Source organism: Orcinus orca, chromosome 11 (assembly GCF_937001465.1).
Source record: "Orcinus orca chromosome 11, mOrcOrc1.1, whole genome shotgun sequence".
Classification (NCBI taxonomy): Eukaryota; Metazoa; Chordata; class Mammalia; order Artiodactyla; family Delphinidae; genus Orcinus; species Orcinus orca.
The window spans coordinates 56978844-57006038 of NC_064569.1; the positions used below are offsets into that span (position 1 = coordinate 56978844).

The 27195-nt window shown below is 37.9% G+C and overlaps 1 protein-coding gene across 1 annotated transcript in view; it reads right to left on the reverse strand.

The window, feature by feature from the left end:
• Positions 1–27195, reverse strand: part of PTPRR (protein tyrosine phosphatase receptor type R) — a 274441-nt gene that overhangs the window by 217674 nt on the left and 29572 nt on the right. The window contains exon 5 of the mRNA XM_004281891.3: positions 14957–15255. Within this exon, the coding sequence (XP_004281939.1) occupies positions 14957–15255 (299 nt within the window). The remainder of the gene's footprint in view (positions 1–14956; positions 15256–27195) is intronic.

The window sequence follows — 27195 nt, forward strand, 5'->3', positions numbered from 1 at the left end:
AAAATAAAATGATTTCTCACTTATGTAGAACTATGCATGCATAAGCTTATCCACATATAAAGAAACTAGGGAAAGCTAAATGAAAGAGTTAAATGTGCCTTGTAAAAATGACCATGATATATCGTTAAGTAGAAAAAAGAGAGACAGCCACAAAAAAGTTATTTTTAAAAGGAGGCAAATATAAACGTTTGAACACAAAACAATTAAAATTTTGTATAGCAAAATACACCATAAAAAAAGAGAAATGAGAATCTCGAAATAAATCAATGCAACCCATATGGCAGACAAAGGGATTATATCTCAATAAACAGAGATTCTACAAATTGTTAAGAAAGATAATTAACCTGATACACAAGTTACAAATAAGCAATTGCATGAGAGGAAATCCAAATAGTCAACACACATGAGAGATGCTCAGTCTTTTACATGGTCACGGAAATGCAAATGTAAGCAATAACGAGGTGCAGTTCTTCCCCCCACTCCCCAGATCAGCAAAAATGAAAAAGAATCAACAATCAGCTGCTGCTGGAGAGATTTTGAATCAGTCAGGTGTCTTTATACATTACTGGTCAGAGGGCGAATTGCTACAACTGTCCAGAAAATAATAATTTGGTAATATATTAAATACTCTTGGGATAAATAATCTCTCTTTTGAAAATCTCTTATTCATATATATAAAAATACATAAATGAACAATATATACTTATGTACATACTATATGTACAAGCACATATGTGTGTAAATATATGTACATACATATTATATACACACATACATATATATGTTCTTTTTTCTCTAAGGGTGTATATTAAAGACATTTATTGCAGCAATTTTGTCATGGCAATTACAAAACACATAAAGAACAACCGAATGTACACTGAATCTGAGGAATAGTTTAAGAAAATGTGGTATATAAAAACTTCAAAATTTTAAATTATTTAGAATTAGTCTTCTGTTTAGAAGAAATAAGTCAAATTTATATCTAAAAGACTTCAAGGTATATCTATGACCTGTTATTATTAAGCAAAGCAAGCTGTAGAGTCTGACCCAATTTTTAAAAAACAATTGGAAACACTATATATGCATTTAAAATAAAGAAATGTGTAATATAAATTTAAAAGATTCACATCCCTACATAATTATAAAGGTAAGCTTCAATTACCTAGAGTATGTGTTTATATGTGTGGAATCCTTATTACCTGATCTTCCCTAATAAATTGGGAATAAATGATGAGGTTATTATTAGGTTATCAATAAGTTAGTCTGCATTTGGATTAATAACACCTTTAAAAAATAAAAGTCTTTTTTTGTAACAGAAACTACTGACAATACAGCAAGTGTTAAGATCCTGACGGCAATTAATACATTATTTTACTTCAGAAAATTCTAGGCAAAAAGAAGGCATTGCATCTGGGAGCGTGACAAGAGGTGAACGCGGAGCAGGTGTTAGGACATTCTGGCTGACAGAAGAGATGGTTAGGCTTTCAGCAGATAAGAATAGCAGGTGGGAGTTTCACAAGACATGGCCAATGGCAACATGAAAAGCTACCAGGAGGTACAGGTGTGGGCTGGCTGTGACATCCGAGTTGAAAGACAGAACTAGTAATAAGGCAGGTTTCCAGGCTCAGAGAAACTGAAGTGCCGGTTGGCCGAACAAAGCAGACACTCAAGAAAGGAAGGTGATGTCAAGAACCCAGGTAATTAGCAATGGAACTTAAGGAGGGTTTTAGTCAGGGCCACCACGTGTGGTTGTGTGGGCTGTGTGATGCACAGCTTCAGGGGATGCTGTTGGCTTAAGCTACAGTGTGAGAGGTACCTCCTAGGTATGTATAGCAAGGCAAGAAGCCCATTACAGTCCTGGGATTTTACCCCAAGATCAGAGTAGATCAGCAACAAAACTGACAACCTGCTGATTATCACCATCACCATCATCACCACCACCAATGACAACATGACTGTGCTGGCTGACATTATGACATGTGCTATGCTTTACAGAACACATTCACTGGTCCTAGAAAGAGCCAAAGAAGGTAGCCAGGTCAGATATTACAATTGTCATTAAAATGGAAGAACAAAGACTCAGAAATGTTCACTGACTTGCCCAAGATCTCAAAGGTAGTCAGTGGCAGAACAGGCATGTGAACTCCAGACATCTCCTTCTAAAACCATTCTGTTCCCACTGTCTTAAACTGCTCACGACGGGAATGAAGATTGGTCCATGACATTGGGACTGGGTTGAGGTTGGGGCCTGCTGAGCAGTGAGCCAAACAGATCATCATACATCAATTCAGATGAATCATGAATTATATTTTCTTATTTTTTCAAACCCAAGGGGTAAACAAATTCTCCTTGGAAGGGGATTTCCTGCTGTGTAGCATTCAGACTCAACTTGTCCATACTGATTTCTATTTTGTTGTAGTGACTATTTGTTTAGACAGAATATATTACACAAAGGATTTATGGCAGCTTACAAAAACACATATAATACAAAATAAAACTGAATAAAAAGTAAGGAAATGAAGAAATTGAATTAGAAGGAAAATGAGTGAAGAAAAGAAAACAACCAGCCAAGAATGAGGTTAGTTCACAAAATAAATAAGGCCCTCAATAAAGTTCTCTCTATTTGCTAGAGGTAGACCACAGATTTGGCTCTCAGCTTTTCAGCAGTCAAGAGGAAGAGGGAAACATGATTCACAGCATTTAAAAGATACAATTATAAGCCAGTGGCTCAGGAGAAATACAAGTATTCTTGGTACTAAGACTAGAAAGCTATATTTTCCATGGTTTCATATAATGCTAATAATAGCAGTCAGTTTTTATAAGGATCTTATTATGTGTCAGGCATGATGCTAAGTGCTTTGAACGCTTTATCTCATTCAATTCCCACATGAATATCATAGTATTATTAGTATCATTTTTTTTTTTACAAATGAGGAAAATGAAAAACAGAGATGTTAAGTAAGTCCCTGAAGGAAACACAATTAATAAGTACCTCATTTGAGATTCCAACACAGTTCCGCTGACTCCAAAGTTATGCTTCTACCACACAGCTTCCATTTGGGAGCTATACCTTGATCCAATCCCTAAGTATCCCTGAATATACAATAGAACCCCTCAATATCCAATCTAATAGAGTCCCCACCACTTCCTCTCTGCCACATAATTTCATTTCGTTTTCTTCATTGCACTTACCACCATCTGAAATATCTTCAGCTGCTCGACTTATTTTACTGTCTTTCTCCTATCAGAACGTGAACTACACAGCTGCAATGATCTTGTTTATCTTACCACTCTTGTATCACCAGAGCCTACTTTACTGCCTAAGACATAGGAGGTACTCAATGATATTTCTGAATGAATGAATGTTTCAAGGAGCAAGTCTTAGGTGTTCAGCAAACCTTTTGCATGTCTGAGGATCCAGTTGCCCCTACTTATTCTCAGTTCCTTCTCCAGTCTCCATGATTTATCTATACTAGTTACTCACCAGAAATATATTGTTTTCTATAACTTGGCTATTTTTCATAATCCAGCTTGGCATAGATTTGATTTTATTCAGTTGATCTTGTAATTTTAAAAATTATGTTTAAGAATAAAGATGATACCATTACTTGTCATACATGAAGAAATTTTAAGACATTCATTTGCCCATAAAAAAATGATTGCTGATTTCTAAAAGTCTACTTTCAAAGAATTTGCATAGAGGCCTATTCCATACAGATTTTGCTATTTGCTGCCCAATAATTCCTATTTAAAAAATGGACCAGGGGCTTCCCTGGTGGCGCAGTGGTTGAGAGTCCGCCTGCCGATGCAGGGGACACGGGTTCGTGCTCCAGGTCCGGAAAGATCGCACATGCCGCGGAGCAGCTGGGCCCGTGAGCCATGGCCGCTGAGCCTGCGCATCCGGAGCCTGTGCTCCACAACGGGAGAGGCCACAACAGTGAGAGGCCCGCGTACCGCAAAAAACCAAACCAAAACAACAGAAAACCCAGACCAGTTCTAAGCAACTTAATGGCTTAAAGCACAAAGAACCACATGTTAACTTGTTCTGGTTTAATACCTAATTCTAGTTGTCATGTTTTCAGGCAGGAAAAGTAGTCAAATTCTTAAACAGTGCAGCTTCACTAGGTCAATAATGCTCCCATTATTAGAAAATTAGGAGGCTTTTGAACTACAGACACACGAACACATAGAGAGCCCCAAGATATTCAGAATAAATGAACGACATTCATAAATGCAATCCAGGAAATCTGGGATTAAGACTGTTAGCCCTGATTGTCTTAAGTCGTATGCTCAGTGTTCTCTAAGTCCTTCCGGCTCTCTTGGAATCTGTATCACATGGCTGCCATTTCCAGAAAGGGGGGCAAACAAATCTCACAAACATCGCTCCCTGCAATCTTAGGAACTGTCTGAACATCTGGCCTAGCCCTCAAAAGTAGGTCTTTTTGCTTCCTGTTTCTTGAAGTTTTCTGTTGCTAACTTACTGTTTCAGTTAAATGACTAAATCATACGAAAATGTAGGCTAAATTGAAAGATATGTAAAGTTGATGATGTCCTCTTGATTTATTTTTCTGGATTCAGGTGGTCCAAATGTAGCAGACAGGTAAGGAAAGAAGCAACTTGGGCTATGAATAATGGCTGGATTATACTTTCATACTTCAAAAAGAAAATTTGGAAAATGTATGAAGTACAAGATAATGACCCATCTCCTCTATGAAAACACAATGATAAATGGCTAAGGTGCTGTGATATTGTGATTTATAATAAGAAAAAATATTTTGGTCTTCATCCACAGTTCCTGGCACCCTCATAGTTTCCTACATAAGAGCAATGGAAACATCTTTCTTAATTTAGTTTTGTTCCCAGTTCCTGAACTAACTCAAGTCATGAAGGCGAAAGGGGTATGTTTTGTTATTCATAACAAGCCCTTTCACCCACACCTGACTTTATGTTAATGAGGTGACTTTTGGACCACCCATCCCCCTAAAGATGAGGGCACGTTGCCAGGAGAAATAACCTAATGATGAGAGGGACAGAATTTTCAGTCCAATCCCCCAGCCTCTAGGGAAGGGAGAAGGGTTGGAGGTTGAATCCATTACCAATGACCAATGATTTAATCAATCGTGCCTATGTAATGAAGCCTCTATAAAAACCCAAAAGAACAGGGTTTGGAGAGATTCCAGGTTGGTGGAGGTGCTTGGAGAGTGGCTCACCCAGAGAGGGCAGGGGAGTGCTGTGTCCCGTCTCACATAACTTGCCCTTTGCATCTTTCCGTTTGCCTTTTCCCAAGTTATATTTTTTATAATAAATTGGTAATCTAGTGAGTAAACTGCTATCCTGAGTTCTGTGAGCCACTCCAGCAAATTAATTAAACCCAATAAAGGGGTCGTGGGAACTCCAGTTTATAGCCAGTTGATCAGAAACACAGGTAACAACCTGGATTTGTGATTGGCACCTGAATGGAAGCGGGGGGCAGTCTTATAGGACTGAGCCCTTAACCTGTGGAATCTGATGCTCTCTCCAAGTAGATAGTGTCAGAACTGAATTAAATTGTGGGACACCCAGCTGGTGTCGCAGAATTGCTTGGTATGGCAATTCGCCCCCTCTTCACATTTGGTGGCCAGAAATGTCATGAGTGAAGTATTGAGAGTAATGTAGAGAGTAGAGGAGAAACACAGGAGGAATTCTTCCTTTGCTTTTTGGTGTTAGAAGTGGAATTTGCTATAACAGTTCTGGTTCACGAAAACATGTGGTTTGGGAAGAAAAAGGATGAAAGGGCAGGGGATAAGAACCTTTGATTCCTGGGCGGCCACGTGGTCAGCCATGGTATGAAGCAGCAGCTGTGCTGTGCTCATTTACTAAAGATAAAAGTTACCAATGAGTAAGCTTCATAACTTTGCTTAGGGAGACAACCTTCCAGAGACTTTTAGCTCCTATGTTTTCTTAAAACAAGAGAAAGGAACAAATTATTTCTACCATCTGAGTTACAGGGATCATCTTGAGAAAACGAAGTCATTTGCTGAATGGTGCCAATCCCATCCTGCACCGGCAAGGCCAGATGCCCAGAAAGCCCAGTTTAATTATCCATTGGTAGTTAGATTTTAAATATAGCACTGTACAGTAAAAAAAAACAAAAAAAAACTAAGAAGGATTTATAGGTATTTATGATTAGAGAGGAACCGAGAAAGAAGGAAAGAAAGAAAGAGGTACCAAGTCATTCACAGAGGGTGCAAGAGAACAGTTCTTAACAACTAGCAAACCAAAGGTAATTTTTGGACAAGTAAATATTTGCTCCAAAGAAAAGATATCCTCTTTGTTTATCTGCAGATTCCATTTGTTTACACATTATTGTGAAAAGTTTGGACTAAAAGAAGAGTTTTTAAGGTCTAACGTAATGAGACACAGTACTTTCCATCTTCTTCAATGAAAAGTCCTGAAATACAATATGCTCTTAACAGAACATCCTTTTTTTGTCCTGCTAATTTCTTTGGCTGCTTTAAATATTTCCCTTGCTTGAGATTTAAGGTCTATGGAACACGCATAATTTGGCCAAGTGCAAAAAAATAGATACCATATTACAATTATATAGAGAGTTCATAAAGAAAGTAGTTTCCCTTAAGATAAGCTCCCTAATTCTCTCAATATTATTAAGTAGGTAGTTGCAATGAAAAAAAATACTCTATTTGATATATTCAACATTTATTTCTCCTTCTCAGAATTAGTTGCCTTAACTTACTGAATGTGTTGGGAATATGTCAATACATAGAACTGTAAAATCTATTACACAATGGAATTTTTAGCAGCTCATAAAAGTGATGCTATATAACGATAATGACATGGAGAAGTGTCCATAATATAAACTAAGTAAAAAAAACTATAAAACCTTATGCATGCAGACTGCATATTTTTATAAAAAATGGTCTACATTCACATATATATAAAAGACCATATAGATACATATATCAAGATGACATTGTTATCTAACAGTTAAGGATTATTTTTACTTCCTCCTTTTCCTTTGCTATATTTCTAAATATTCTGAAACTCTATGAAAATATATTCCTTTTGGAGTTAAAATAAAAACATTACTAAATATCCAATGTCCAATTAGTATGATCATTAAACCAGTTCTCTTAAGACATCAATCATCCTAATGTTGAGTCTCATTATGCAAAACAAACAGATGTACTACGTGGTCCAGTGTTGAAACTTCACATAGACATTGCCTAAGCTTGACCTCTAGCTTTCCAGAATGTGTTCCAGCATCCTCCTTCCTGCTTTAGTAGCTAGAAATGTAGAAAAGCAACAGATGGTGACAGTTGTGACTGTCAGGATGCCAAGCTCAAGAATGGAATTTCTACTTCAAGATGATTTTGCAGGGGTACAATAATATCTGGAGAATCAAAGCACAAAGTTTTCCAAAATGCAAACGTTTGGGACTTAAAAAGAAAGGTGATTATGTAAGAAGCTCTTATAGTTTAACATTAAGCCTTTAGGTTAAGAAAAGAGTAGAAAGTTAACCAGATACCTGAAGTAGATTACAGAATTTCTTCTTCTAGACTTTCTTAAAGTGAAATCTAATTTGACATTATAATTCATTTTTTATGATGATCTATAGGATGGCCATTTTACATTTAACCTCTGGCTTTTAACATTTTAACCTCTGGCTCCAACATGAACACCTAGCTATCGATGACTGTATGTTCAGAGCATGAGAATTTACATTATCATTAGCTTAAATAGAATATAATTCATGAAGTTAAATTTTCTGTTGGGAAAATTTACAATACTTTCCCAAAACAAACCAAAAATTAACTTACATTAAAAATTACATTAAAAATTAACATGTCTGAGTTTTGAAGTCACACAAATCTGAATCTGAATCCTGCCTCTAGCACTTTTTTTTTTTGGATCCCCGACTCTACTAATTTATTTTTTAACATCTTTATTGGAGTATAATTGCTGTACTATGGTGTGTTAGTTGCTGCTGTATAACAAAGTGAATCAGCTATACGTAGGCATATATCCCCATACACCCTCCCTCTTGTATCTCCCTTCCACCCTCCCTATCCCATCCCTCTATGTCATCGCAAAGCACAGAGCTGATCTGCCTCTAGCACTTTTTATTAAGCGATTAACCTGGAGAAAGTTATTGATTTGGGGCCTTGATTTTTTTTGTCTGTAAATTGTCATCTAATCATGAGGGGCTTTTTTTTTAATGCTCAAAGGTTCTTTGTTGACACAATTTCTTCCACCTTTACAATATACGACGCAATTTCAGTAGCCATATGGTTTCAGCACACAGCTACCTCTCCTGAAGTTTACACGAGGTCCTTAAATCCTCATGTTCCCTGAACTTTATAGGTAGAAGTGCATAACAAGCAATGGCATAATACAAAGATTCTCCAATTTTGCTTTGAAGACTGTGACACCTAAACTCCAAGATAGTCCCTGCCTCCTGGTATTCATGCCCTCTGCAGTCCCCTCCCCATGAGTGTGGGCGAGACCTAGCAACTCATTTCTAATGAATAGAATACAGTGGAAATGATGGTGTGTGACTTGAAGACGAGGTCATACATGGCACTGTGGTGTCTCTCTCTCCTCACATATTCTGGGGGAAGCCATGTCTGAGCAGTCCTGTGGAGAGGTCCACGTGTTGAGGAACTGAAGCCTCCTGCCAATAGCCATGTGAGCGAGCTTGGAAGTGAATCCTTCAGCTTAGTCAAGTCTTCAAAGACTTAGCCCTGCCTGACAGCTTGACTGCAGTAAGCCCTGAGGCAGAACTACACAACTAATCTGCTCCCAGATTCCTGACCTTCAGAAACTATGTGAAATAATAAATAGTCCTTGTTTAGAGCTGCTAGATGTTGAGGTAATATGTTATGCAACAATAGACAACAAATACACAGACCAAATCCAAAATGATAAGGTGGTAGGGTCTACAGAAAAAAATGCCATTTTCAAGGTAGACATAACTACATTTATTTGAAAATCAAGGAAAAGAACTACATATTTGATTGTTTTAATAAAAGTACTACCATATAAAAACATGGCAGAGATTTTTCTCTCAGGCTTTTATATTCATTCCTTCCAGGAACTTGGGTCTAGTGTCCCAGGACAGCATTGGAAGGCATCAGAGTCACATCCTACACTGCAGTAGACTTGTGTCTTATATCCATGTAGTATTTTGGACTTGGTATTTACTATATGGCCCCGAATACCCTTGACACATAATAATTCATAATTTTCCCAAAGCCTGCATTTGCTTCCCATGTTCTGTGAGTTTGCCCACCACAAGCAACTCACTTAGCCTATGTACTAATGTAGCTTTTCTGGTCCCCACCACATAAGCAGTCACTATCAAGAAGTATACAGGTTACAGTGGTTTTCACAAATTTGAAACATTCTTGGGATAAAATATCCTGGGTCCAACAGATTGCCCTAAATCACAGTCCTCATAGGCAAATAGTCTGGGTGTTAGGACACAGCCCAGGTACCTTAATTTTCTCCGGTGTCAGAGTGAATCTGCTGCCTTTTTGGGCCACTGTCAGAGAGTTTAGAGTATGACTTTAGTCACCCTGTTTTTGTACAAGAATCATATTCTTGAGGCCAAGTTGTAAGCTGTCATATCCTCATGATTTCTTGAAGGGGCTATCATGTCTTAGTAAAAACTACAGTCTAGATCTCTGCTTTAGCATACATTTAGCTGCTATCTGGTGTCTATTCTGCCTTTGGTTGTTAATAGTGTCCCAATTTTTATTCAGGTAACCTCCCCTCTCATAAACAGATTATGGGTTTTTAGGGATGCTCTCGGGGTAAGGCATATGGTTTAGGTTTGAGATAATTTGCCTTATTTTACCACCTGGCCACAAACTGTTCAGGGATGAAGTAAGTAATTAACTTAAATTGGTCTATAGGGATGCTCAGGATATTACTGACAGTTGTGAAAGACTCATTCTTTCCCACTGAATATGAACCTCCAAGGATAAAACTCCAGGAGTTTCAGGAAACCATGGTAAGATGAAAAAGAATCAGTTTGAGAATAAAGTCACTCCATGGAAAGCAGAGATGGGAGATTGATCCTGGCCAATTATTTGAGCCCTTGATCAAACTACACCTAAAGCTAGATATACTACAGAAGTGCTGTTATTTGAACCATGAAATGTTCTTTAGTTTTGATTGGGTTCTTGTCACTTGCTACAAAATATTCTTAACCATTAAGCCTTCCCTGACATGGAAGAATTCCAGGGGTAGTTATACAGCTTAAACTCACCTTTTGGGACATTCACTATACTAATACAAAATTGTGATTAAACTAATTTGTCTATTAAAAAACAATTATTTATGCACATCACATAACACACTAAATGCTACAAAATTTATTTACTGTAGCAAAGAAACGAGAAGGCAAGACTTTCAAAGCCCTTCAAACCACATCTAGGAATTATCTGTTTACCTGCAAGATGAAACTCAAAAACTTGGTCAACAGCAGAACCAAGTTGAGGAGAGGCATAAACCAGAGCTCAGGATGTAACTGAAACACAGAGTTATCCAGAGCTTTTGGCTTTAATGGTCTTTGAAATCAACCACTTGATAAAAATCTTTGCAAAGAATGTTTTGTGTCAAAAAACAAGAGAATGTCTGTCTGGGTGATGGTCTGGGTGAGTGGTGAGCAAGACAAGAAGCTTCAGGATTCTAGGAATCTCACAGCGACCATCTCAGGCTCTTGGAGACTCCCCATCATCTTCTCATGTGCTCACAGAAGTCTTCCCACTGCCCCCAAAACTGCCACTCTATCTTCTCTTTTCTCCTCCTTTCTCCTTCTCCCTCTCTTCCCTCCTTCCCTCCCTCCATCCCTCCATTCCTTCCTCTCCTGTCCCCTTCCCTCCCCTTCCCTTCCCTTTCCCCCTTCCCTTCCCTCCCCTCCCCTCCCGTCCTTCTCCTCCCCTTTCCTTTCTCCTCCTCCTCCTCTTCTTCCACCTTTCCTCCTATTCCTTCCCTTTATTTTCCTTCCTTCAAGGAAAGGAGTAATCCATAATCTCCCCATCCTTTATATTCCAAAGCCTACCTATTCCCCAGTTCTCTCGGTTGCAGGTTTTTCTCCTTCATCACTTTAAATATCTCCTGCCAGTCCCTTCTGGCTTGCAGAGTTTCTGCTGAAAGATCAGCTGTTAACCTTATGGGGATTCCCTTGTGTGTTATTTGTTGTTTTTCCCTTGCTGCTTTTAATATGTTTTCTTTGTATTTAATTTTTGACAGTTTGATTAATATGTGTCTTGGCGTATTTCTCCTTGGATTTATCCTGTGTGGGACTTTCTGTGCTTCCTGGACTTGATTAACTATTTCCTTTCCCATATTAGGGAAGTTTTCAACTATAATCTCTTCAAATATTTTCTCAGTCCCTTTCTTTTTCTCTTCTTCTTCTGGAACCCCTATAATTAGAATGTTGGTGTGTTTAATGTCGTCCCAGAGGTCTCTGAGACTGTCCTCAGTTCTTTTCATTCTTTTTTCTTTATTCTGCTCTGCAGTAGTTATTTCCACTATTTTACCTTTCAGGTCACTTATCCGTTCTTCTGCCTCAGTTATTCTGCTATTGATCCCATCTAGAGTATTTTTAATTTCATTTATTGTGTTGTTCATCGTTGTTTGTTTGCTCTTTAGTTCTTCTAGGTCCTTGTTAAATGTTTCTTGCATTTTGTCTATTCTATTTCCAAGATTTTGGATCATCATTACTATCATTATTCTGAATTCTTTTTCAGGTAGACTGCCTATTTCCTCTTCATTTGTTAGGTCTGGTGGGTTTTTATCTTGCTCTTTCATCTGCTGTGTGTTTTTCTGTCTTCTCATTTTGCTTATCTTACTGTGTTTGGGGTCTCCTTTTTGCAGACTGCAGGTTCGTAGTTCCCGCTGTTTTTGGTGTCTGTCCCCAGTGGCTAAGGTTAGTTCAGTGGGTTGTGTAGGCTTCCTGGTGGAGGGGACTAGTGCCTGTGTTCTGGTGGATGAGGCTGGATCTTGTCTTTCTGGTGGGCAAGTCCACGTTTGGTGGTGTGTTTTGGGGTGTCTGTGGACTTATTATGATTTTAGGCAGCCTCTCTGCTAATGGGTGGGGTTGTGTTCCTGTCTCGCTAGTTGTTTGGCATAGGATGTCCAGCACTGTAGCTTGCTGGTCATTGAGTGAAGCTGGGTGCTGGTATTGAGATGGAGATCTCTGGGAGATTTTCGCCTCCCCAGGTCTCTCATACTTTGCCCAAGCTAAAATGTTCTTCACCCAGCAACCTATGATGAACTTGCTGAACTAGAAAAGCCTGCATCTGCTTCCACTCTACCATTTTCCCTCACACCTCGGGGTTCCCTCCTTCCTAAAGTGGTAGCCTTGTGGCCTGATGTATATTGATGGAATTCTCAGCACTCATTTGGTTAAAGCCATTTTTTTTTCTCCTATCACAGCCTTGACCTTGAGGACATTCATATTCTCTGTATATTGCATTTGTACAAAAATCTTAATAACAACTTCTTAATTGAACCTCTGGAACATAATTAGAATGCTTTGGGATAAACATTCTAATTGTGCTGTCCTCCTTGGAATAAATAAACTGCATATTTTCCTGACTCTAAAAGAAAGAAGATAAAGGAAAAAATTCATTTGTGGACAAATGTTCTTATGAAATGCTTTGTGCCAGAAACTTGGAATCAGGAAAGGAGGAGGGATACATGCACCTTTCATGTTCCTGTTAAATTTTTAATTTTAAAACTCATGGTTTTGATGATGTCAGAAACAAGTGAGAGAGAAAGAAACAATTGATCTCTCCTCTGAGCTAGGAAGATTTAAAAGTTATGTACTTGTATATTTTGGAAGTTGGGAGTGGCTTTTTACTCTGGCTAAAAGAAAATCACAATAATTTCCCCAATTCAGGAAATGGATACTCATTAATACTGCTCATTTTGGTATAAATGAAGCCACAAAATAATTCTTTGGTACCACAAGAATTCTTTTGGTACCATATATTACACACACACACACGTATGCAAACACATATCAATTACTCAACCAAATTCATTTAGCAGCTGAAATATCTCCCTTTCGTCATGTACGTTCTATTCCTAAATCTCTTTTCTGTAAAGCATGAACCTTCAAACCCGCTGATACTTGGTTAAATGCTGACCCTCTGCTTTTTTCGAGTAAGCTGAAAATTATTGATTTATTTAAAAATAACTCCACTTCCCTGGTTTTCCTACTAAATCACCATGTGCATAAGTAATGTAAGTGGATTACAGGAAACATTAGCACTAGCAATGGTTGTTGCAAGCCACCAGCGCCATGGCACCGTTAGAGACTAGATCAAGAGAGGTTAGGGAAGGCTAAGCCGCAAAATCGCCCATTGCCTTCATGTCATCCTCACCCAAAAGAAAAAGCACAGCTTCTTCATGAATCTCCAAACCACAAATGAGCTAAAAGTGAAAGGACCTGCCAGAGTTCCTCACTGATGCCTTTTATTCTCCATAATATTAAATTAACTAGACAGTACATGACATTATAAGATAGAACAAACCTCTTGAACCGTAATTCACAGCGACTTTAGGAGTTGATGACTATGGGTGGATGATGGTCAATAGAGGAAATATCTCTCCTGAGCCTGAGCATTAGCACAGGCATATCCAGATACAGCGACATTATTAACATCATTTGTCTTCACTCAATAGACACAGTGCATGGCTTTCACCTTCAGAACATCTGTTACTCGTGTAAATGCAGAAAATTTGTTCAAGTATTTCAGGAGGCCAAATCACCCACATATTTTCTCTTAACAACAGCTCATCTTATGTTCTCTATTTATGATTTTTATTGGCTTACCAACATTTCTCCCCAGACATTTCCCAAGCAAAACTAGAGACTCCATTGCACTTGTGGATGCCCCAAATGATGGGTATTTCTAGATACCCCGAATGATGGGCAGATCATAATAAATATTGAATGGATGCTAGTTGAAAACATCAATGAATGGATCTTTGATTCTCAATACTAAGTGTCCTATATGTAGTAGATTAAAAAAATAAAAGGGAAAAAGCTTATTAATTTTAATTACATTAGGTTTATAGAGAGGTTGCCAAAATGCAAACATGGTTTCATTGAATCATCCTGCCTTAAAAGTCAACATATTTGGTTATGGTTGGGGGCAGAAATGCAATTAACAACCATTTAGCTACTGACTTGTAGTTTTAATGTGGATCCTCCTATTGTAATTTTAAACTCGAGAGGGACTATAGTCCAAACAGTGTGTCAACCTTAGCATGTGTTTAAACTATGATACGTCCACAAATTGGGAACCTCTGGCCTGGTTACATACCCTAAGAATATAAAAATGGACCCATTACATCACCTTGATTAATAAAAGGTGATGCTTGTTCAGTGATATTAGGAATATTATTCATCAATTACTTCCAAACCATCTTATCTACTCCAGTTATAGAAAACTCTCCTCCCTGTACATCACTCTCTCCCTTTCAGGGTCTCTTCATTTCTTGTAATTTGAGTCAAGTGACCAGAAGATCTTTAATAAGTACTATTTATTTACATAAACTGAGACTCAGGCCTATCTGCTTAGAACAGATTCTCACAGAAGTCAGGAGGCTCCATAGGATATGATCCAACATAACTGTAAGGACTTCCTGAAGCAATTTTTTGTTCAAATTATTAAACACCTACTATGCACCTTGCATTGTGCTGTGTAGAGAAGATACAGACAAGGTTTCTTATTTTATGGGCTTACGTTCAAGAGGAAGCCAACAGATAATAATCAAGTAACAAAAAAGAAATACCAGAGAATAAGAAGTGCTATGGTAAATAGTCATTGAGATCCAATGATAACTATTCACCATTAGGTTTTGTTTGTTTGTTTGTTTTAAAGTATCAACCACAGAGGAAACCATCAGATGAGTATCAGTTAAATGCAGTACTTACCACCACAATCACATTTGCTGCTGGGATTGGCAGGTTTTCCACTTCAAGGTCTTGACCAGCCATGGCCAGTAGATTGAGAGATGGGTCATATGCAGGTCTAGGAAATGCTGAATTAACAATTTGGTGGCGTTTGCTTATTTGAGCTTTAGAAGAGGAATGGTAGCTATGTTTCTGTATGTTTTGTGGAGCTATATCCAGGCTCTTCTCAATGTCTTGTGAATGGTGATAAATGAAAGCTGGCTTCCCACTCTTCTTCTGATGAATTGCCAAAAAGTGATCATTATTTCTTGAAAGGCACCCTGAAAGGGGGAAGAAACAGAAACGAAAATCAAAGACCTTATTCAGTAAGTTGAATAGAATATCTGATAAAGAGAATTACCCGTTCTTAGGAAGCTTTAAGGCTTGTGAAGGATTTAGATCAGTTCATCTCCATTTTTGTCCCTGCTCCATTATCCCCGACAATGAGAACACACTTGGTGGTATGGAGTCATCTCAGAGACTCTGGGTGGACAGAAGTGGGTATAGTCGAAAAAGTTCTATTTAAAAGATATTCTAATGCCTCTTTTAGTTAGGAATTTCCTCCTTTATCTAAGCTCATGATCGTAATACCCCATTGAGCATCTCTTCTTGGATGTCCTAACTGTTCCTCAAATGACAACCATTTATATCATATTCAAGCTTTCTTCCCTTTAATCAATAGCATTTCACACAATTCTTATTTTATACTTCTTTTATCCTACTTAAAATCAACTATGTCCAATTTTTAAGATACTTATAGACTACTTTAAGCTGACTAAGGGCAGGAATCTGAGTATACGCATTGTGGTAGCAACTTCCAGTTGTGTAATGATATCCAATCTCTCCTTCTTACTTAGTAATATGGCCATCTAGATAAAGTAGTACATGCTCCTTTATTTCTTCTGTTAGGTAAATATCCACTGACTTGAATAACTTTTTCCTATTTGTCATTGGCCACAGGAGGAAACAGATAACATACACATGTGAGTCAAAAGAATATCACTAGGTCAAACACCAATTAGAAAAGTAAATTTAAGACCTTCTGTATAAGATGATAAGCAGATTGAACAGATCACAACATAGTAATGCCACCCACACTGTCCTAGCGACCCTAGGCACCACAGATTTCCCCTGGGTATGCCTATGGCAACAACAGCTGTACAAGTGCTGTCCTTAGAAGATTACTTCCCTCCTTTTATAAGAATTCTGGGGTGCCTAGAATTCTCACTGAATATTTATAGTAGAGGAATTGCTAGTTTTTACAGCTTTTTCCATCCATCAAGCCTCTGTGACCAGTATATATTTCTAGCACCTTCAGCAATCCTGTCTTACCAGTATGCTGTCAAATTTCACTTAGAGATAGGAAGACAGGTTATTTTTTCAGTCAGCTCAAGTGCTTTCATCATGATATAATAGTTTGGGAATCATTGGGTCCCAGGGACTTTAGGCTTTTACAGCATTCAAATCACAAATACATTTCACGTGAATTCTGAGACAGTCATATTGGGTTGGCCAAAAAGTTCGTTCGGGTTTTTCCTTAAGGTGTTACAGAAAACCCGAACGAAATTTTTGGCCAACCCAAGAGAAACTAGTCCTCATGTCTTCAATCCTGAGCACGCTGAATTGACTGTAATTTTTTTTTTTTAAAAATCAAGCTACCATAATTTGCCAAAGATGACGATTGGACAGTGTTACCTTGAAATGACTGTAAACTTTGTTTCTCTAAATGAAATGAGAGTTCCTCAGATTTGGAAATGACATTGTCATTAGGAACATATGTAAATGAATATGGTCCTTCACTGTTAATATTCTTGCGGTTATTGTTTGTTTGTTATTTTGCGGTACGCGGGCCTCTCACTGTTGTGGCCTCTCCTGTTGCGGAGCACAGGCTCCAGAGGCGCAGGCTTAGCACCACGGCTCACGGGCCCAGCCGCTCCGCAGCACATGGGATCCTTCCAGACCGGGGCACGAACCCGTGTCCCCTGCATCGGCAGGTGGACTCTCAACCACTGCGCCACCAGGGAAGCCCTACTGCAGTTTTATTAATGGAGACTAGTGCTAAAATATTTTAGATGTATATTAACTTTCTGACCACAAATGTTTGTTTAGTATTTTACTAAAAGTAATTCACTAAATGATACTGTAGTGTCCTACAGCATTTCTATACTACAGGTGAAGTTTCCTCCCTCCCCTATTAAAGGACTGAGTCTGACATTGTGAAGAGCAACAATGACATGGTCACCTTGGGGTTAAGAAATAGAGCACATGTATTATTTTTATCCTAGTTGACTTTTTAAATACTCCTCATTTAAAGATGGTCTCTTGTTTCAGGAAAGGCATACTGCATACTTGAATGAATTTGGGTTTTTCACCTGAAGGATTGGCTCTTCTACCAAAAAGAGGAATCTATAACATTCAGTAGCATGGCAACTGTATCTAACATGATAGTGCTATCGAAATAGTCATGTTAATAAAAATTAACATGCAAAAAAAGCTTGCAAGATTCAGGAAGCAAAAAAAAACCCATGGTGGGGGATGGCGAAGAATTTCACTAAGAAAGAGAAGCGGCTCAGAAGATCAGAGAATGCAGATTTATAAGGAAGGGAAAAATGAATGAAGAACTGAGAAAATTACACAGTTATCTTCAATCTTTCTTTTTATATGATCTCAGTCACAGAAAACCTTTTCAGAGCCACCTTATGTAAATAGAATAGGTGAGTCCAACTAACAGATGTCTCTTGTGCTAAAATTGGCCTACAGGGAAAGGTAAAAGAATCTAATTTTAAGTGCAGTTGAAACACAACTAACATTTCCCAGCCCTATCCAGTCGTATATGTGAAAGGACTTAGTCCTGCTTTGTCCTTGAGTAATGAGAACCAAGATGGCAGCACAATATTAGGAACCCCACCATAGCCATTAGGTAAGAAAAAGTTTTCCAAAGTGTTGTGCTTAGATCCCTACATCAGAATTACCTAGGATATTAAGATGCAGATTCCCAGATCTTAGCCTAGAACTACCATAGCAGATCTCTGGATATGTAGCCTACAAATCTGGATTTCTAATTGAAATTTTCTCACTTTCCAACCCTAAAGTTGAGGACCACCAAGCTAGTATCTGGAATAAGTTTTAGTTTTTCTGTCTTCAAACATTACCCCTCTATCATCACCTCCTTCACTTTGACATTATAAATATACTCAAGTAAACATTTTAGAAATGTTAAGATTGAGATGTCTATTAAATATCAAAGTGGAGATGTTGAATTAGAAATTTAATAAATGTTTAGTTCATGGTTGGAGAGAGAGAGAGATTTGTGTCATCCAATACAGATAAAATTTAAAGTCAAGTGACTGGAGATTGATTGAGAAGAGTATATAGGACAGAACTCCTGGTAGAATTACAATATTTAGTGTCAAGGAGCTGAATGAAATGGAGCCAGCAAAGATAAATGAGAAGGAATGGTAGTAAAGTAGGAGGAAAACCAAGAAAGAGTAGTTCATAGAAGATTAAGAAAAAAAATGTTTTAGAACCTGTATGCATTATAGGGTCTTAGACAGAAGCAACTGAAAATCAATCTTATAGTGATGTCTCTAGAAACTAGAATATAAATGGAATTTCCACGTGTTTCCATGCAAGCTAAGTCACACTGAAGACACACGCATAGACTTAAAAAATTACAAGGCACATGGTGACCATTGCCATGAGAGATGGTCAGAAGATGGAGAAGTAGGAAGATTCTTATCTAAGAAAGAATAAATAAAAGAGAAAAATAAAGGGGCCTTCAAAATAAGTTAATTAAAACATCCAAAGAGATAAAAGAGAAAAATAAGAATAAGGGATTTGAGGAAAAGAGAACAGGCATGTTTCAATCCAAGTGGAAATCGTAGAAATGAAACATATCATAATTGATGAAATTCAATATATGGGTTAGACAGCAGTCTAGACACCACTGAATAGAGAATTGGTAAGTTGGAAAAGTTTCGGTAATAATTCAGAAAGCAGCACAGAGAAATTAAGAGAGGAGATAAGAAAAAGAAGGTAAGAGTTTGTAGTGGACTCTTCAGATGGGACTCTAAGACCCATACCTACTGGCATTCATGCCCATTGACAGTGAGCAAGATCTTGCTCTTGACTTACTTCTAACCAACAGGTGATGGGATGTCATTTAGCATTCCTGCTAAAAAAGATGTGACTTCTGTGTTGCTGGGAAACTCCAGCTGACTTTGATGAAGCAAGTTGCCATGTTGGAGAGGTCCATGTGAAGAAGGAGGCTTCTAGCCAAAATCCAGGGAAGAACTGAGGCTCTCAGTTGCAACAATGACTGAGGAACTGAATCCTGCCAGCTATCATGTAAATGAGCTTGGAAGCAAGTCTTTCCTCAGTTGAGTCTTCTCCTAGGAGCCTAGTGCAGGCCAACACCTTAACTGAAGTCTTACGAGACACCTTGAAGCAGAAGTCTCAGTTAAGCCACGGCCAGATATCTGACTCACAGAAACTGAGAAATAATAAATATATATTGTTTTAATCTGATAAATTTTAGGGCAATTTGTCATGCAGCAACAGGACACTAATGCAGAAAGACTGAGTGATACTGAGGATAACATGATAGGTTGTAAAATACCTTTAACAGCATTGAAGACATGAAGCATTAGAAAAATTGAACATTTTACAAGATTTAAGGAGGGAAGTGATATTATAAAATTTATATTTCTCAAAAATTACTCTGGCTATACAAGAAAATGGATTGGGAGGAAGCAAGACTAAGTGCAAAGGTACCAGGTAAAATATTTTAGATGATAGAATAGCCCAGACAAGGTGGCAGTAGAGGGACAAAGCAAAGACAAATTCCATAAGTGTTAAGACATAGGAATTGACCAAAAAAAAGGGGAATAAATTCAGTTATTGAGTTAATGTTGTAGGAAGGAACCACCAGTAGATATTTAAGGATAATTCTATTTCTAGTCAGCAACCCAATGTATGGAGGTGCCCTTTACTGAGACAGAGAAATGTGATTCTGTGGTGCCTACAATATAAAGAAGCAGAAACATCTAGAAAGCAATTATGTTTATGTGGAACTCAGAAGAAAGTTCTGGACTAGAGATAAATACTTAAAAACCATAAGCATAGTAATGGAAAACTGAGTGCCTGAGTGATGAGACTGCCTTGTGGAATGAGAAGAATTATGAGTCTGCAGCAAAGACCCAGAGGAGACCACATTTAAGGAGCAGCTGGAGGATGAAGAAGAAAAATTAGAGATTGTGGAAGTATGGAAGCCATGGGAAGAGTATACCAAGGATCTGTGATTGTCAGTGTCCAGTGTCACTGACAGTCTGAGAGTTCAAACAAGACAACCCTGAACACTTACATAGGATTTACTGATTTAAAATTCATCAGTGGACAGCTGAGCCTGGATATTCAGAGGACCAGATTCAACACAGAAAAGGTTTGGGGACAGCATTCTAGAAGCACAAAGCAAAACACCCTCCCTGTTGAGTCCCTGAACAAAAGTAAAATAATTTTAAAGGGTTTAAAAGGGTATGAAAGATTCTGAGTCTGGGTAAGATGGAGCAAACACACTCCATCTTGTTGCTTACATTAAATAGAGCTATAAAACCTGGACAAAATGCATAAAACAGCTATTTGAGAACTCTGGAAAGTAAACAGTAGCAGAGGGATTGGGGATGAAGAACAGAATTCAAAATTCCACAACATCAGCAGTAAGTTTACCATCTCCCCCTGCCCCCAGTATCCTCTAGGCAACCCATAGTGGACACCAAAGTGCAGACAAAGACATCTCCAGGAGAAAATAAATACAACACCATAATTTGTGGGATGCAGTTGAAGCAGTGCTTAGAGGAAAATTTATAGCATAAATGCTTATATTAGAATTTAAGCTTCCACTTTAAGAAATGAGAAAAAAGAAGAGCAAAATAAATGTAAAGTATGCAGAGGAAAGAAAGTAAAAAGTTAAAAGCAGAAATAATTACATTGAAAATAGGAAAACAATAGAGAAAATCAATGAGACAAAAGCTGATTCTTTGAAAAACATCAATAAATTGATAAAACTCTAGCAAGATTGACAAAGAAATACAGAAGACACAAATTACCAAAATCAGATGAAAGAAAATCACTAAATAGCCAGTAGACATGAAAAGGATAATAGGAGAATACTATGTACAATCCTTTGCATATACATTCACCAATTTAGATGAAATGACCAATTCCTCAAAACCCACAAACTAAAGAAACTCACCCAAGATGAAATACCTGACCTGAATTGTCCTAAAATTATAAAAGAAATTGAATTCCTACTTAAATTTGTTTTCTGAAAAAGAAATTTCCAGGATCAAATAGTTTCACTGGTAAATTTAAACATTTAAAGAAAAAATTAACTTCAATTCCAAACAACCTCTCCCAGAAAACAGAAGAGAAGGGCACACTCCCCAAATCATTTGTGAGGCCAAAATTACTCTGATAACAAAACAAGAAAAAGTCAGTACTAAAAAAAACAAACAAACTATAGACCAATATCACTCATGAATACAGATGCAAAACTCCTCAAGAAAGTATTAGCAACTGAATGCAGAAATATAAAGGCTAATACACCATAACCAAGTAGGGCTTATTCTAGGAATGTAAGTAAGGCTGCTTCAATATTTGAAAACCAATCAATGTAATCCATCATATTGACAGTCTAACAAAGGAAAACCACATCACACCAATTGATGCAGAAAAAGCGTTTGACAAAATTCACATCAACGCATAGTAAAAAAGTTAAGCAAACTAGAAATAGAAGGGAACTTCTTCAACCTTGTAAAAGGCACCTGCACAAAACCCCACAGCTAACATTAGGTTTAATGGTGAAAGACTGAATGCTTCCTTCCCTTAAGATAGAGGACAAGGCAAGTATGATATTAAAACTTCTATACAATGCTGTACTGAATGTAAGTCCTAGTTACTGCCATAAAACAAAGAAAAGAAGTAAAAGGAATCCACATTGGAGAAGCAGAAACAAAATTGTTCTGTTTGCAGATAGCATGATTGTCTCTGTATAAAATCCTAAGGAACTCATCAAAATTTTTGTAGATCAGGAGAGTTTAGCAAGTTAATAGAATATAATGTCAACCTATGAAAATCAATGGCATTTTCTAAGCTAGCAATGTACAATTCAAAACTGAAATTTAAATAAATCTACAACAGTTGCAAAAAATAAAATATTTAGGTATAATTCTAACAAAACATGTACAGGATATATATACTGAAAAGTACAAAATGCTGAGAAAGTAAAACAAGAAGACCTGAATAAATAGACACACATACTGTGTTCATGAATTGGAAGACTCTACATAATGAGGATGTTAATTATCCCCAATTACAATGAAAATTCAAGCAGAATTATATATGTAATATACATAATTATATACAATACATTTATATATAATTTTATATGTTCTCTGAACAAAGGCAACTTTGTTCTCTGATCATTTTGTAAAAGGACAATCATTGTTTTTCAAGGATTGCCAGCACTTTCTTCTCTAGAAAGGAGATATAAGTGGATAACATCATGGAAGTCCCTTGGGAATTTCTACATGAGAAATGACAAGGTTCTCATTTGATTTGTAAATGTCTCTCAGGCAAAGTTAAAAATACACAAGTACCAGTGGAAGTTTACTTAGAAAATGCCAATTAATAGTACTGAGAAAGGAAAGAAACATATTTTTTTTAAATAAAGCAATGGAATAAGAGATAAGGGACCTAGATTGTTGCTTCAATACCCACCCCCTCTCATCTATGTGAACTTGAGCATGTGTCCTCAACCGTTCTCAACCTCAGTTTTCTCGTCAGAAAGCAGTGAGAGGCCCGCGTACCACAAAAAACAAACAAACAAACCAAAAACCCCACTCTTCCAGTTATTCTATAATTCTATTGGTAATGCTAACCCATGAGGTCACCACGGCACTAATCTCCAGTTAGAAGCACCCACAGTACCAACACTGAATCTTCCTGGTGAACACGATAGCCGTCCCAAGATGTGACAACTGAGGTCTGTTAGAATAACCTCCCAGGTATAACTTGTGCTCACTCCTACTAATCTTAATAGCAAATTATATCAGTGTTTTGAAAGACTCCACTACGGCTCTGTCTGTATATAAAGCTAATTTTGTAAAATTCAGTTTGTGTGTCTTAGTTATGTTCTTACAACATACGTTATATGTATGTATGTATGTATATATTTATATGTGTACACATTTGTCTTATATCCTGACACCAAACAACCAATCTGACAAAAAAAAAAGTACATCTTCAGACCAGTAATTCTGTCATAAAAAGTAAAATAAAATAAAATATGTTTCTAAAAGATAACAGATACAAATTTTAATTGAATTATAATTATATTTATGAAAATTGTAAACAATCATGGGCCCTCCAAAAAAGAGCTTGTTATTGAAAGAACACCTCCCTCCAGAAATGTTTTTCCTAAAATCTAGTCTATGCACTGGTCTCTAGGATGTGAAAATATAATCCCGTGATGAAGCTCTGCGTCTTCTTCTGATACTACTTAAATGCTTCACATGTTTGGCCAGTGATGTACCTAGTATATCTAAAATAAAAACGAACACCAAAGTAACTAGTCTTATTTTTATAGAGCTGCCTCTATTCTTCTCCAAGTAGGAAAGGCCCTGAATCCTACAAGAATAAGGAATGATTTTAATTAAGGCATCTTGTAAACTCTTCCTGCATGTTCTTTGATATAAACACTGCTTCACATTTCCTCAAATATTCCATTAGAAAATGTGACTCCTAGGCCCACTTACAGCCCACTGTAACTACTGTGGGTGACCCTCAATTCTTCCTATTTATTCCTTCCAATCAAAGTTGAGCTGCACAGTAGAGAACTCTATCTGGGAGTCACAGAATGGAAAAATGTGTGTCTGCCATGCGCTGGTGGCAAAATTACAATGTAAAGAGTTTCATGTTTCCTGGGTTTTGCCCAGCTTTAATAGCATTATATTTCATCTGATAAATGTATTACAGAGTGAAACATAATACACTTAGGACAGCACTCTTTGGGGCAGCGTGACTAGACATAAGTCATAAAGGAGAAATGGGTGAAGACCACTGGCCTCGGACCCTGCTGAGTGAGACTTATGTTGGCTCAGACAGAAGCGCCCCAGTTCCTGAAGAACTGAGTTGGAGGATGCCTGGAGGAGAGGTTGACAGGAGTGAATGCTACTATCTCTTAAACTTCACAGCCATTAAGAGAAGACTTCTGTCAAGATATGCCCTCTGGGGAAATGCAGAAGTGGGGAAAAACGATCATAGGGTTATAAAGCTGAGAAACACGAGCCTTTGCAGAAATCATAGGAATCGCGTTCCAAGTGCACTTACTGAACAAGGAAGCACCAAGTACATTTGTAAAATCTGATATTTATGCCTCACTGTTATGCAAACAGTTAAAATATTACTATTTATAAACAGTTACAGGAATTATAAAATATTACCATCATTTTTACAGTAGAGTTCTCCAGATGACTTAAAAGCCTGACTCCACTGCAGGACAAGGAAAAAGAAATATCTATTTTAAGAATAATTCTCGTGGTAGATTAGGAATTATATTAAAATATAGCAAAATGAATATTAGAACATATAAAAAATTACAATATTGTCATAGCAATGATACTACAGAGACATAAAGGCCCGAATATTAGGGCAAGAGGAGGGTGAGGAAGGAGGTCCACAGTGGCCACTTGAAGAGATCCCTGACCTAGTATCCTTTGCCTGCATTTAGGGATTTGAGGGGCACTTGGTAGGCCCTTCAGGTCAACACTTCTACTCCATCCTGCCCTAGTCCCTTCATCCATCACTTGAAATTAATGCCACTGGTCTAAGGTACTGCTTTCTCATGGGTCTTTGGACAAAATGAACATTGGCCAGGGAAAGACCATCCAATTAACAGCTATTTTTATCAGGAGTAGATCAGTGTGTCACATCTCTTCTAAAATACAGCTAGTTTAGGAGAGACCTCTCCTGCAATGGGAAGCAAGAACTACAGACTTTAATCGGGGTGGAGAGGAAGAAGAAAGTAGGAGGTTGAGGTTCAGCCTGAGCACACGGCTCCGGAGGGTGAATGTCAAGACATCAAGGGTAGGGGTGGGCGGTTGCCAGCAGTGAGGGCTGATTTTAGGCTGAAGTATAGGAGACCGGAGGCACCTCTGCTTCAGGCACGGGGCAGGACTGGCCTGGAGGCGTGGACTCTGCACCCGCTGAGAATTTATGGTCGACTCAGCAGAATTTAACACTAGGGAAGGCAGGATGCCTGATCCCCAGAATGCACGTGTGGAAACTCTGATTTCATGAAGCCTATACCCTCCCCTGCCACACACACACCAAAGGTATGTGGACAGGGCTCTCAAAGTGGAGTATGCAAACCCTACAATGCACAGGGTTTTCAAGGTGTCCGTGGACATGGAGAGGGTTCAGCATTAGAAGTGGGATATTTGCACTCCTGTTGGATGTTGTGAGTTCAGATAGTTTGTAGAGTGAGACAGCAGAAGGGATGATACTAGAAATCCTACCCAAACCCTAAGACTAAGAGATACTTTACCAGGAAGACGGTTGCCCATGATTGCAGTGCCTCTGGGGGCTATAGGATTTTTTTCTCTTAGATTCTCCACTTTGGAAAACAGCATTTATTTCCTCCAACACAAACTTGCTAATTATGAGCATTTTTTAATTTATAAGGCAAAGGTTCTACAAGGATTTTTTTTAAGTGGAGGCATGAAAATCAGATTTTCATGGCAGGCACTCTTCACAAAAGAAGGCTTTAGGGTGATTTTCTTTTTAGTGGGCTGATAGTCAATGTGCACATGTTTTCCTTTTCAAGTATGGAACCTGAAATATAGGACCAATGAAAGTTTTCACATGCTAATATGATAATTCTTACAACTACTAGCCATTGAATGTATTCAGTGTTCCAGCCCCCATGCTGTGGGCCCTTAGGAGTTAGCTCTTTAAATCCTTAAACCACCTTATGAGGTAGTTACTATGTTATTAGCCTTTTTTTTTTCTGATAAGAAAAGGGACACACAGAGAATTTAAATAGTAAACAGCAGAGATGGGATTCAAGCCCAGGCAGTCAGATTCTAGAACTTTTAAATTTTTACCATGCTACACGAGTTAGAGTGTATTTTTGCTGTTTCTGTAGTACAAGCATGTCATTTCAAACAAACTTTCCATCCTAAAGGGTGAGATGATTATCTTATATAAGGCACTTGGGATAGAGTGTAGCACATCATAGGGACTTAGGAAATAGTCCTTTGTATTTTCCTTCTTTGCTTATAAGGAAATCTATTTGTTTCTTCCCTATAAAATATAATGTTTATCTTGGTAGGAGACCCTTTTATTATATTTTCATAGCTTCAGTTAATGTTCAGATTTAGGAATTACAGAGAGATTTGTGGGGGAGGTGAACTGGGATGGGGGAGGATGTCAAACTATTTTACTGAGGGGCTTGGTGGGGGGTATTGAGGAAGGGCTGGGAGAATGAGATCTGATGTCTTAGGCTTGGCCAGGCTCTCTCCAGCCTCTCGGTGGCCAAAAGCAATACGTGGATGTTTTGGAACTTCACAGTCCATCACAAACCTGCACACTTAGTAAGGCTCACGCCAAAGGTAGAGGAAAACTATGCAGATAAGATCAAATTGAAGAAATGATTTGAATTCAGAATCTCTCTCGGGCATGCATGCTTCTCCAGCATTGGCTCAAACACAAAAAGAATGAGAAATTGCTCCAAGATACTAGTTGACCATTTAGCATCTGACCTCTCCCACCCCTAGTCAAATAATACCTAACACTTACATGGCACTTACTAAGACAGCACAGTTTATTTTACATTACATTACCCTGTTTAACACACAACAACAACCCTACAGTTGTATAGTACCTGATCTCCATTTTAAAAAGAGGAAATTGAGACTTGGAAAGATTAAGTTGGCCTAAGTTACAGAGATAGTAAGTGATCACGCCTGGATTTGAGCTGGACCACAATATACATGCTCTTAACTACTACCTTATTCTGCTAAAAGTCATCTTAAAATATGGCATTTTCTCCTTTATTTCAATTTTCTTTTTACTTCTCTGCTTACGCCATTTCATTTTCTTCCAGGGAGAATAAAAACACTGTCTTGAATCAACAAGACCAAGAAGGTGAACTACTTTAACTT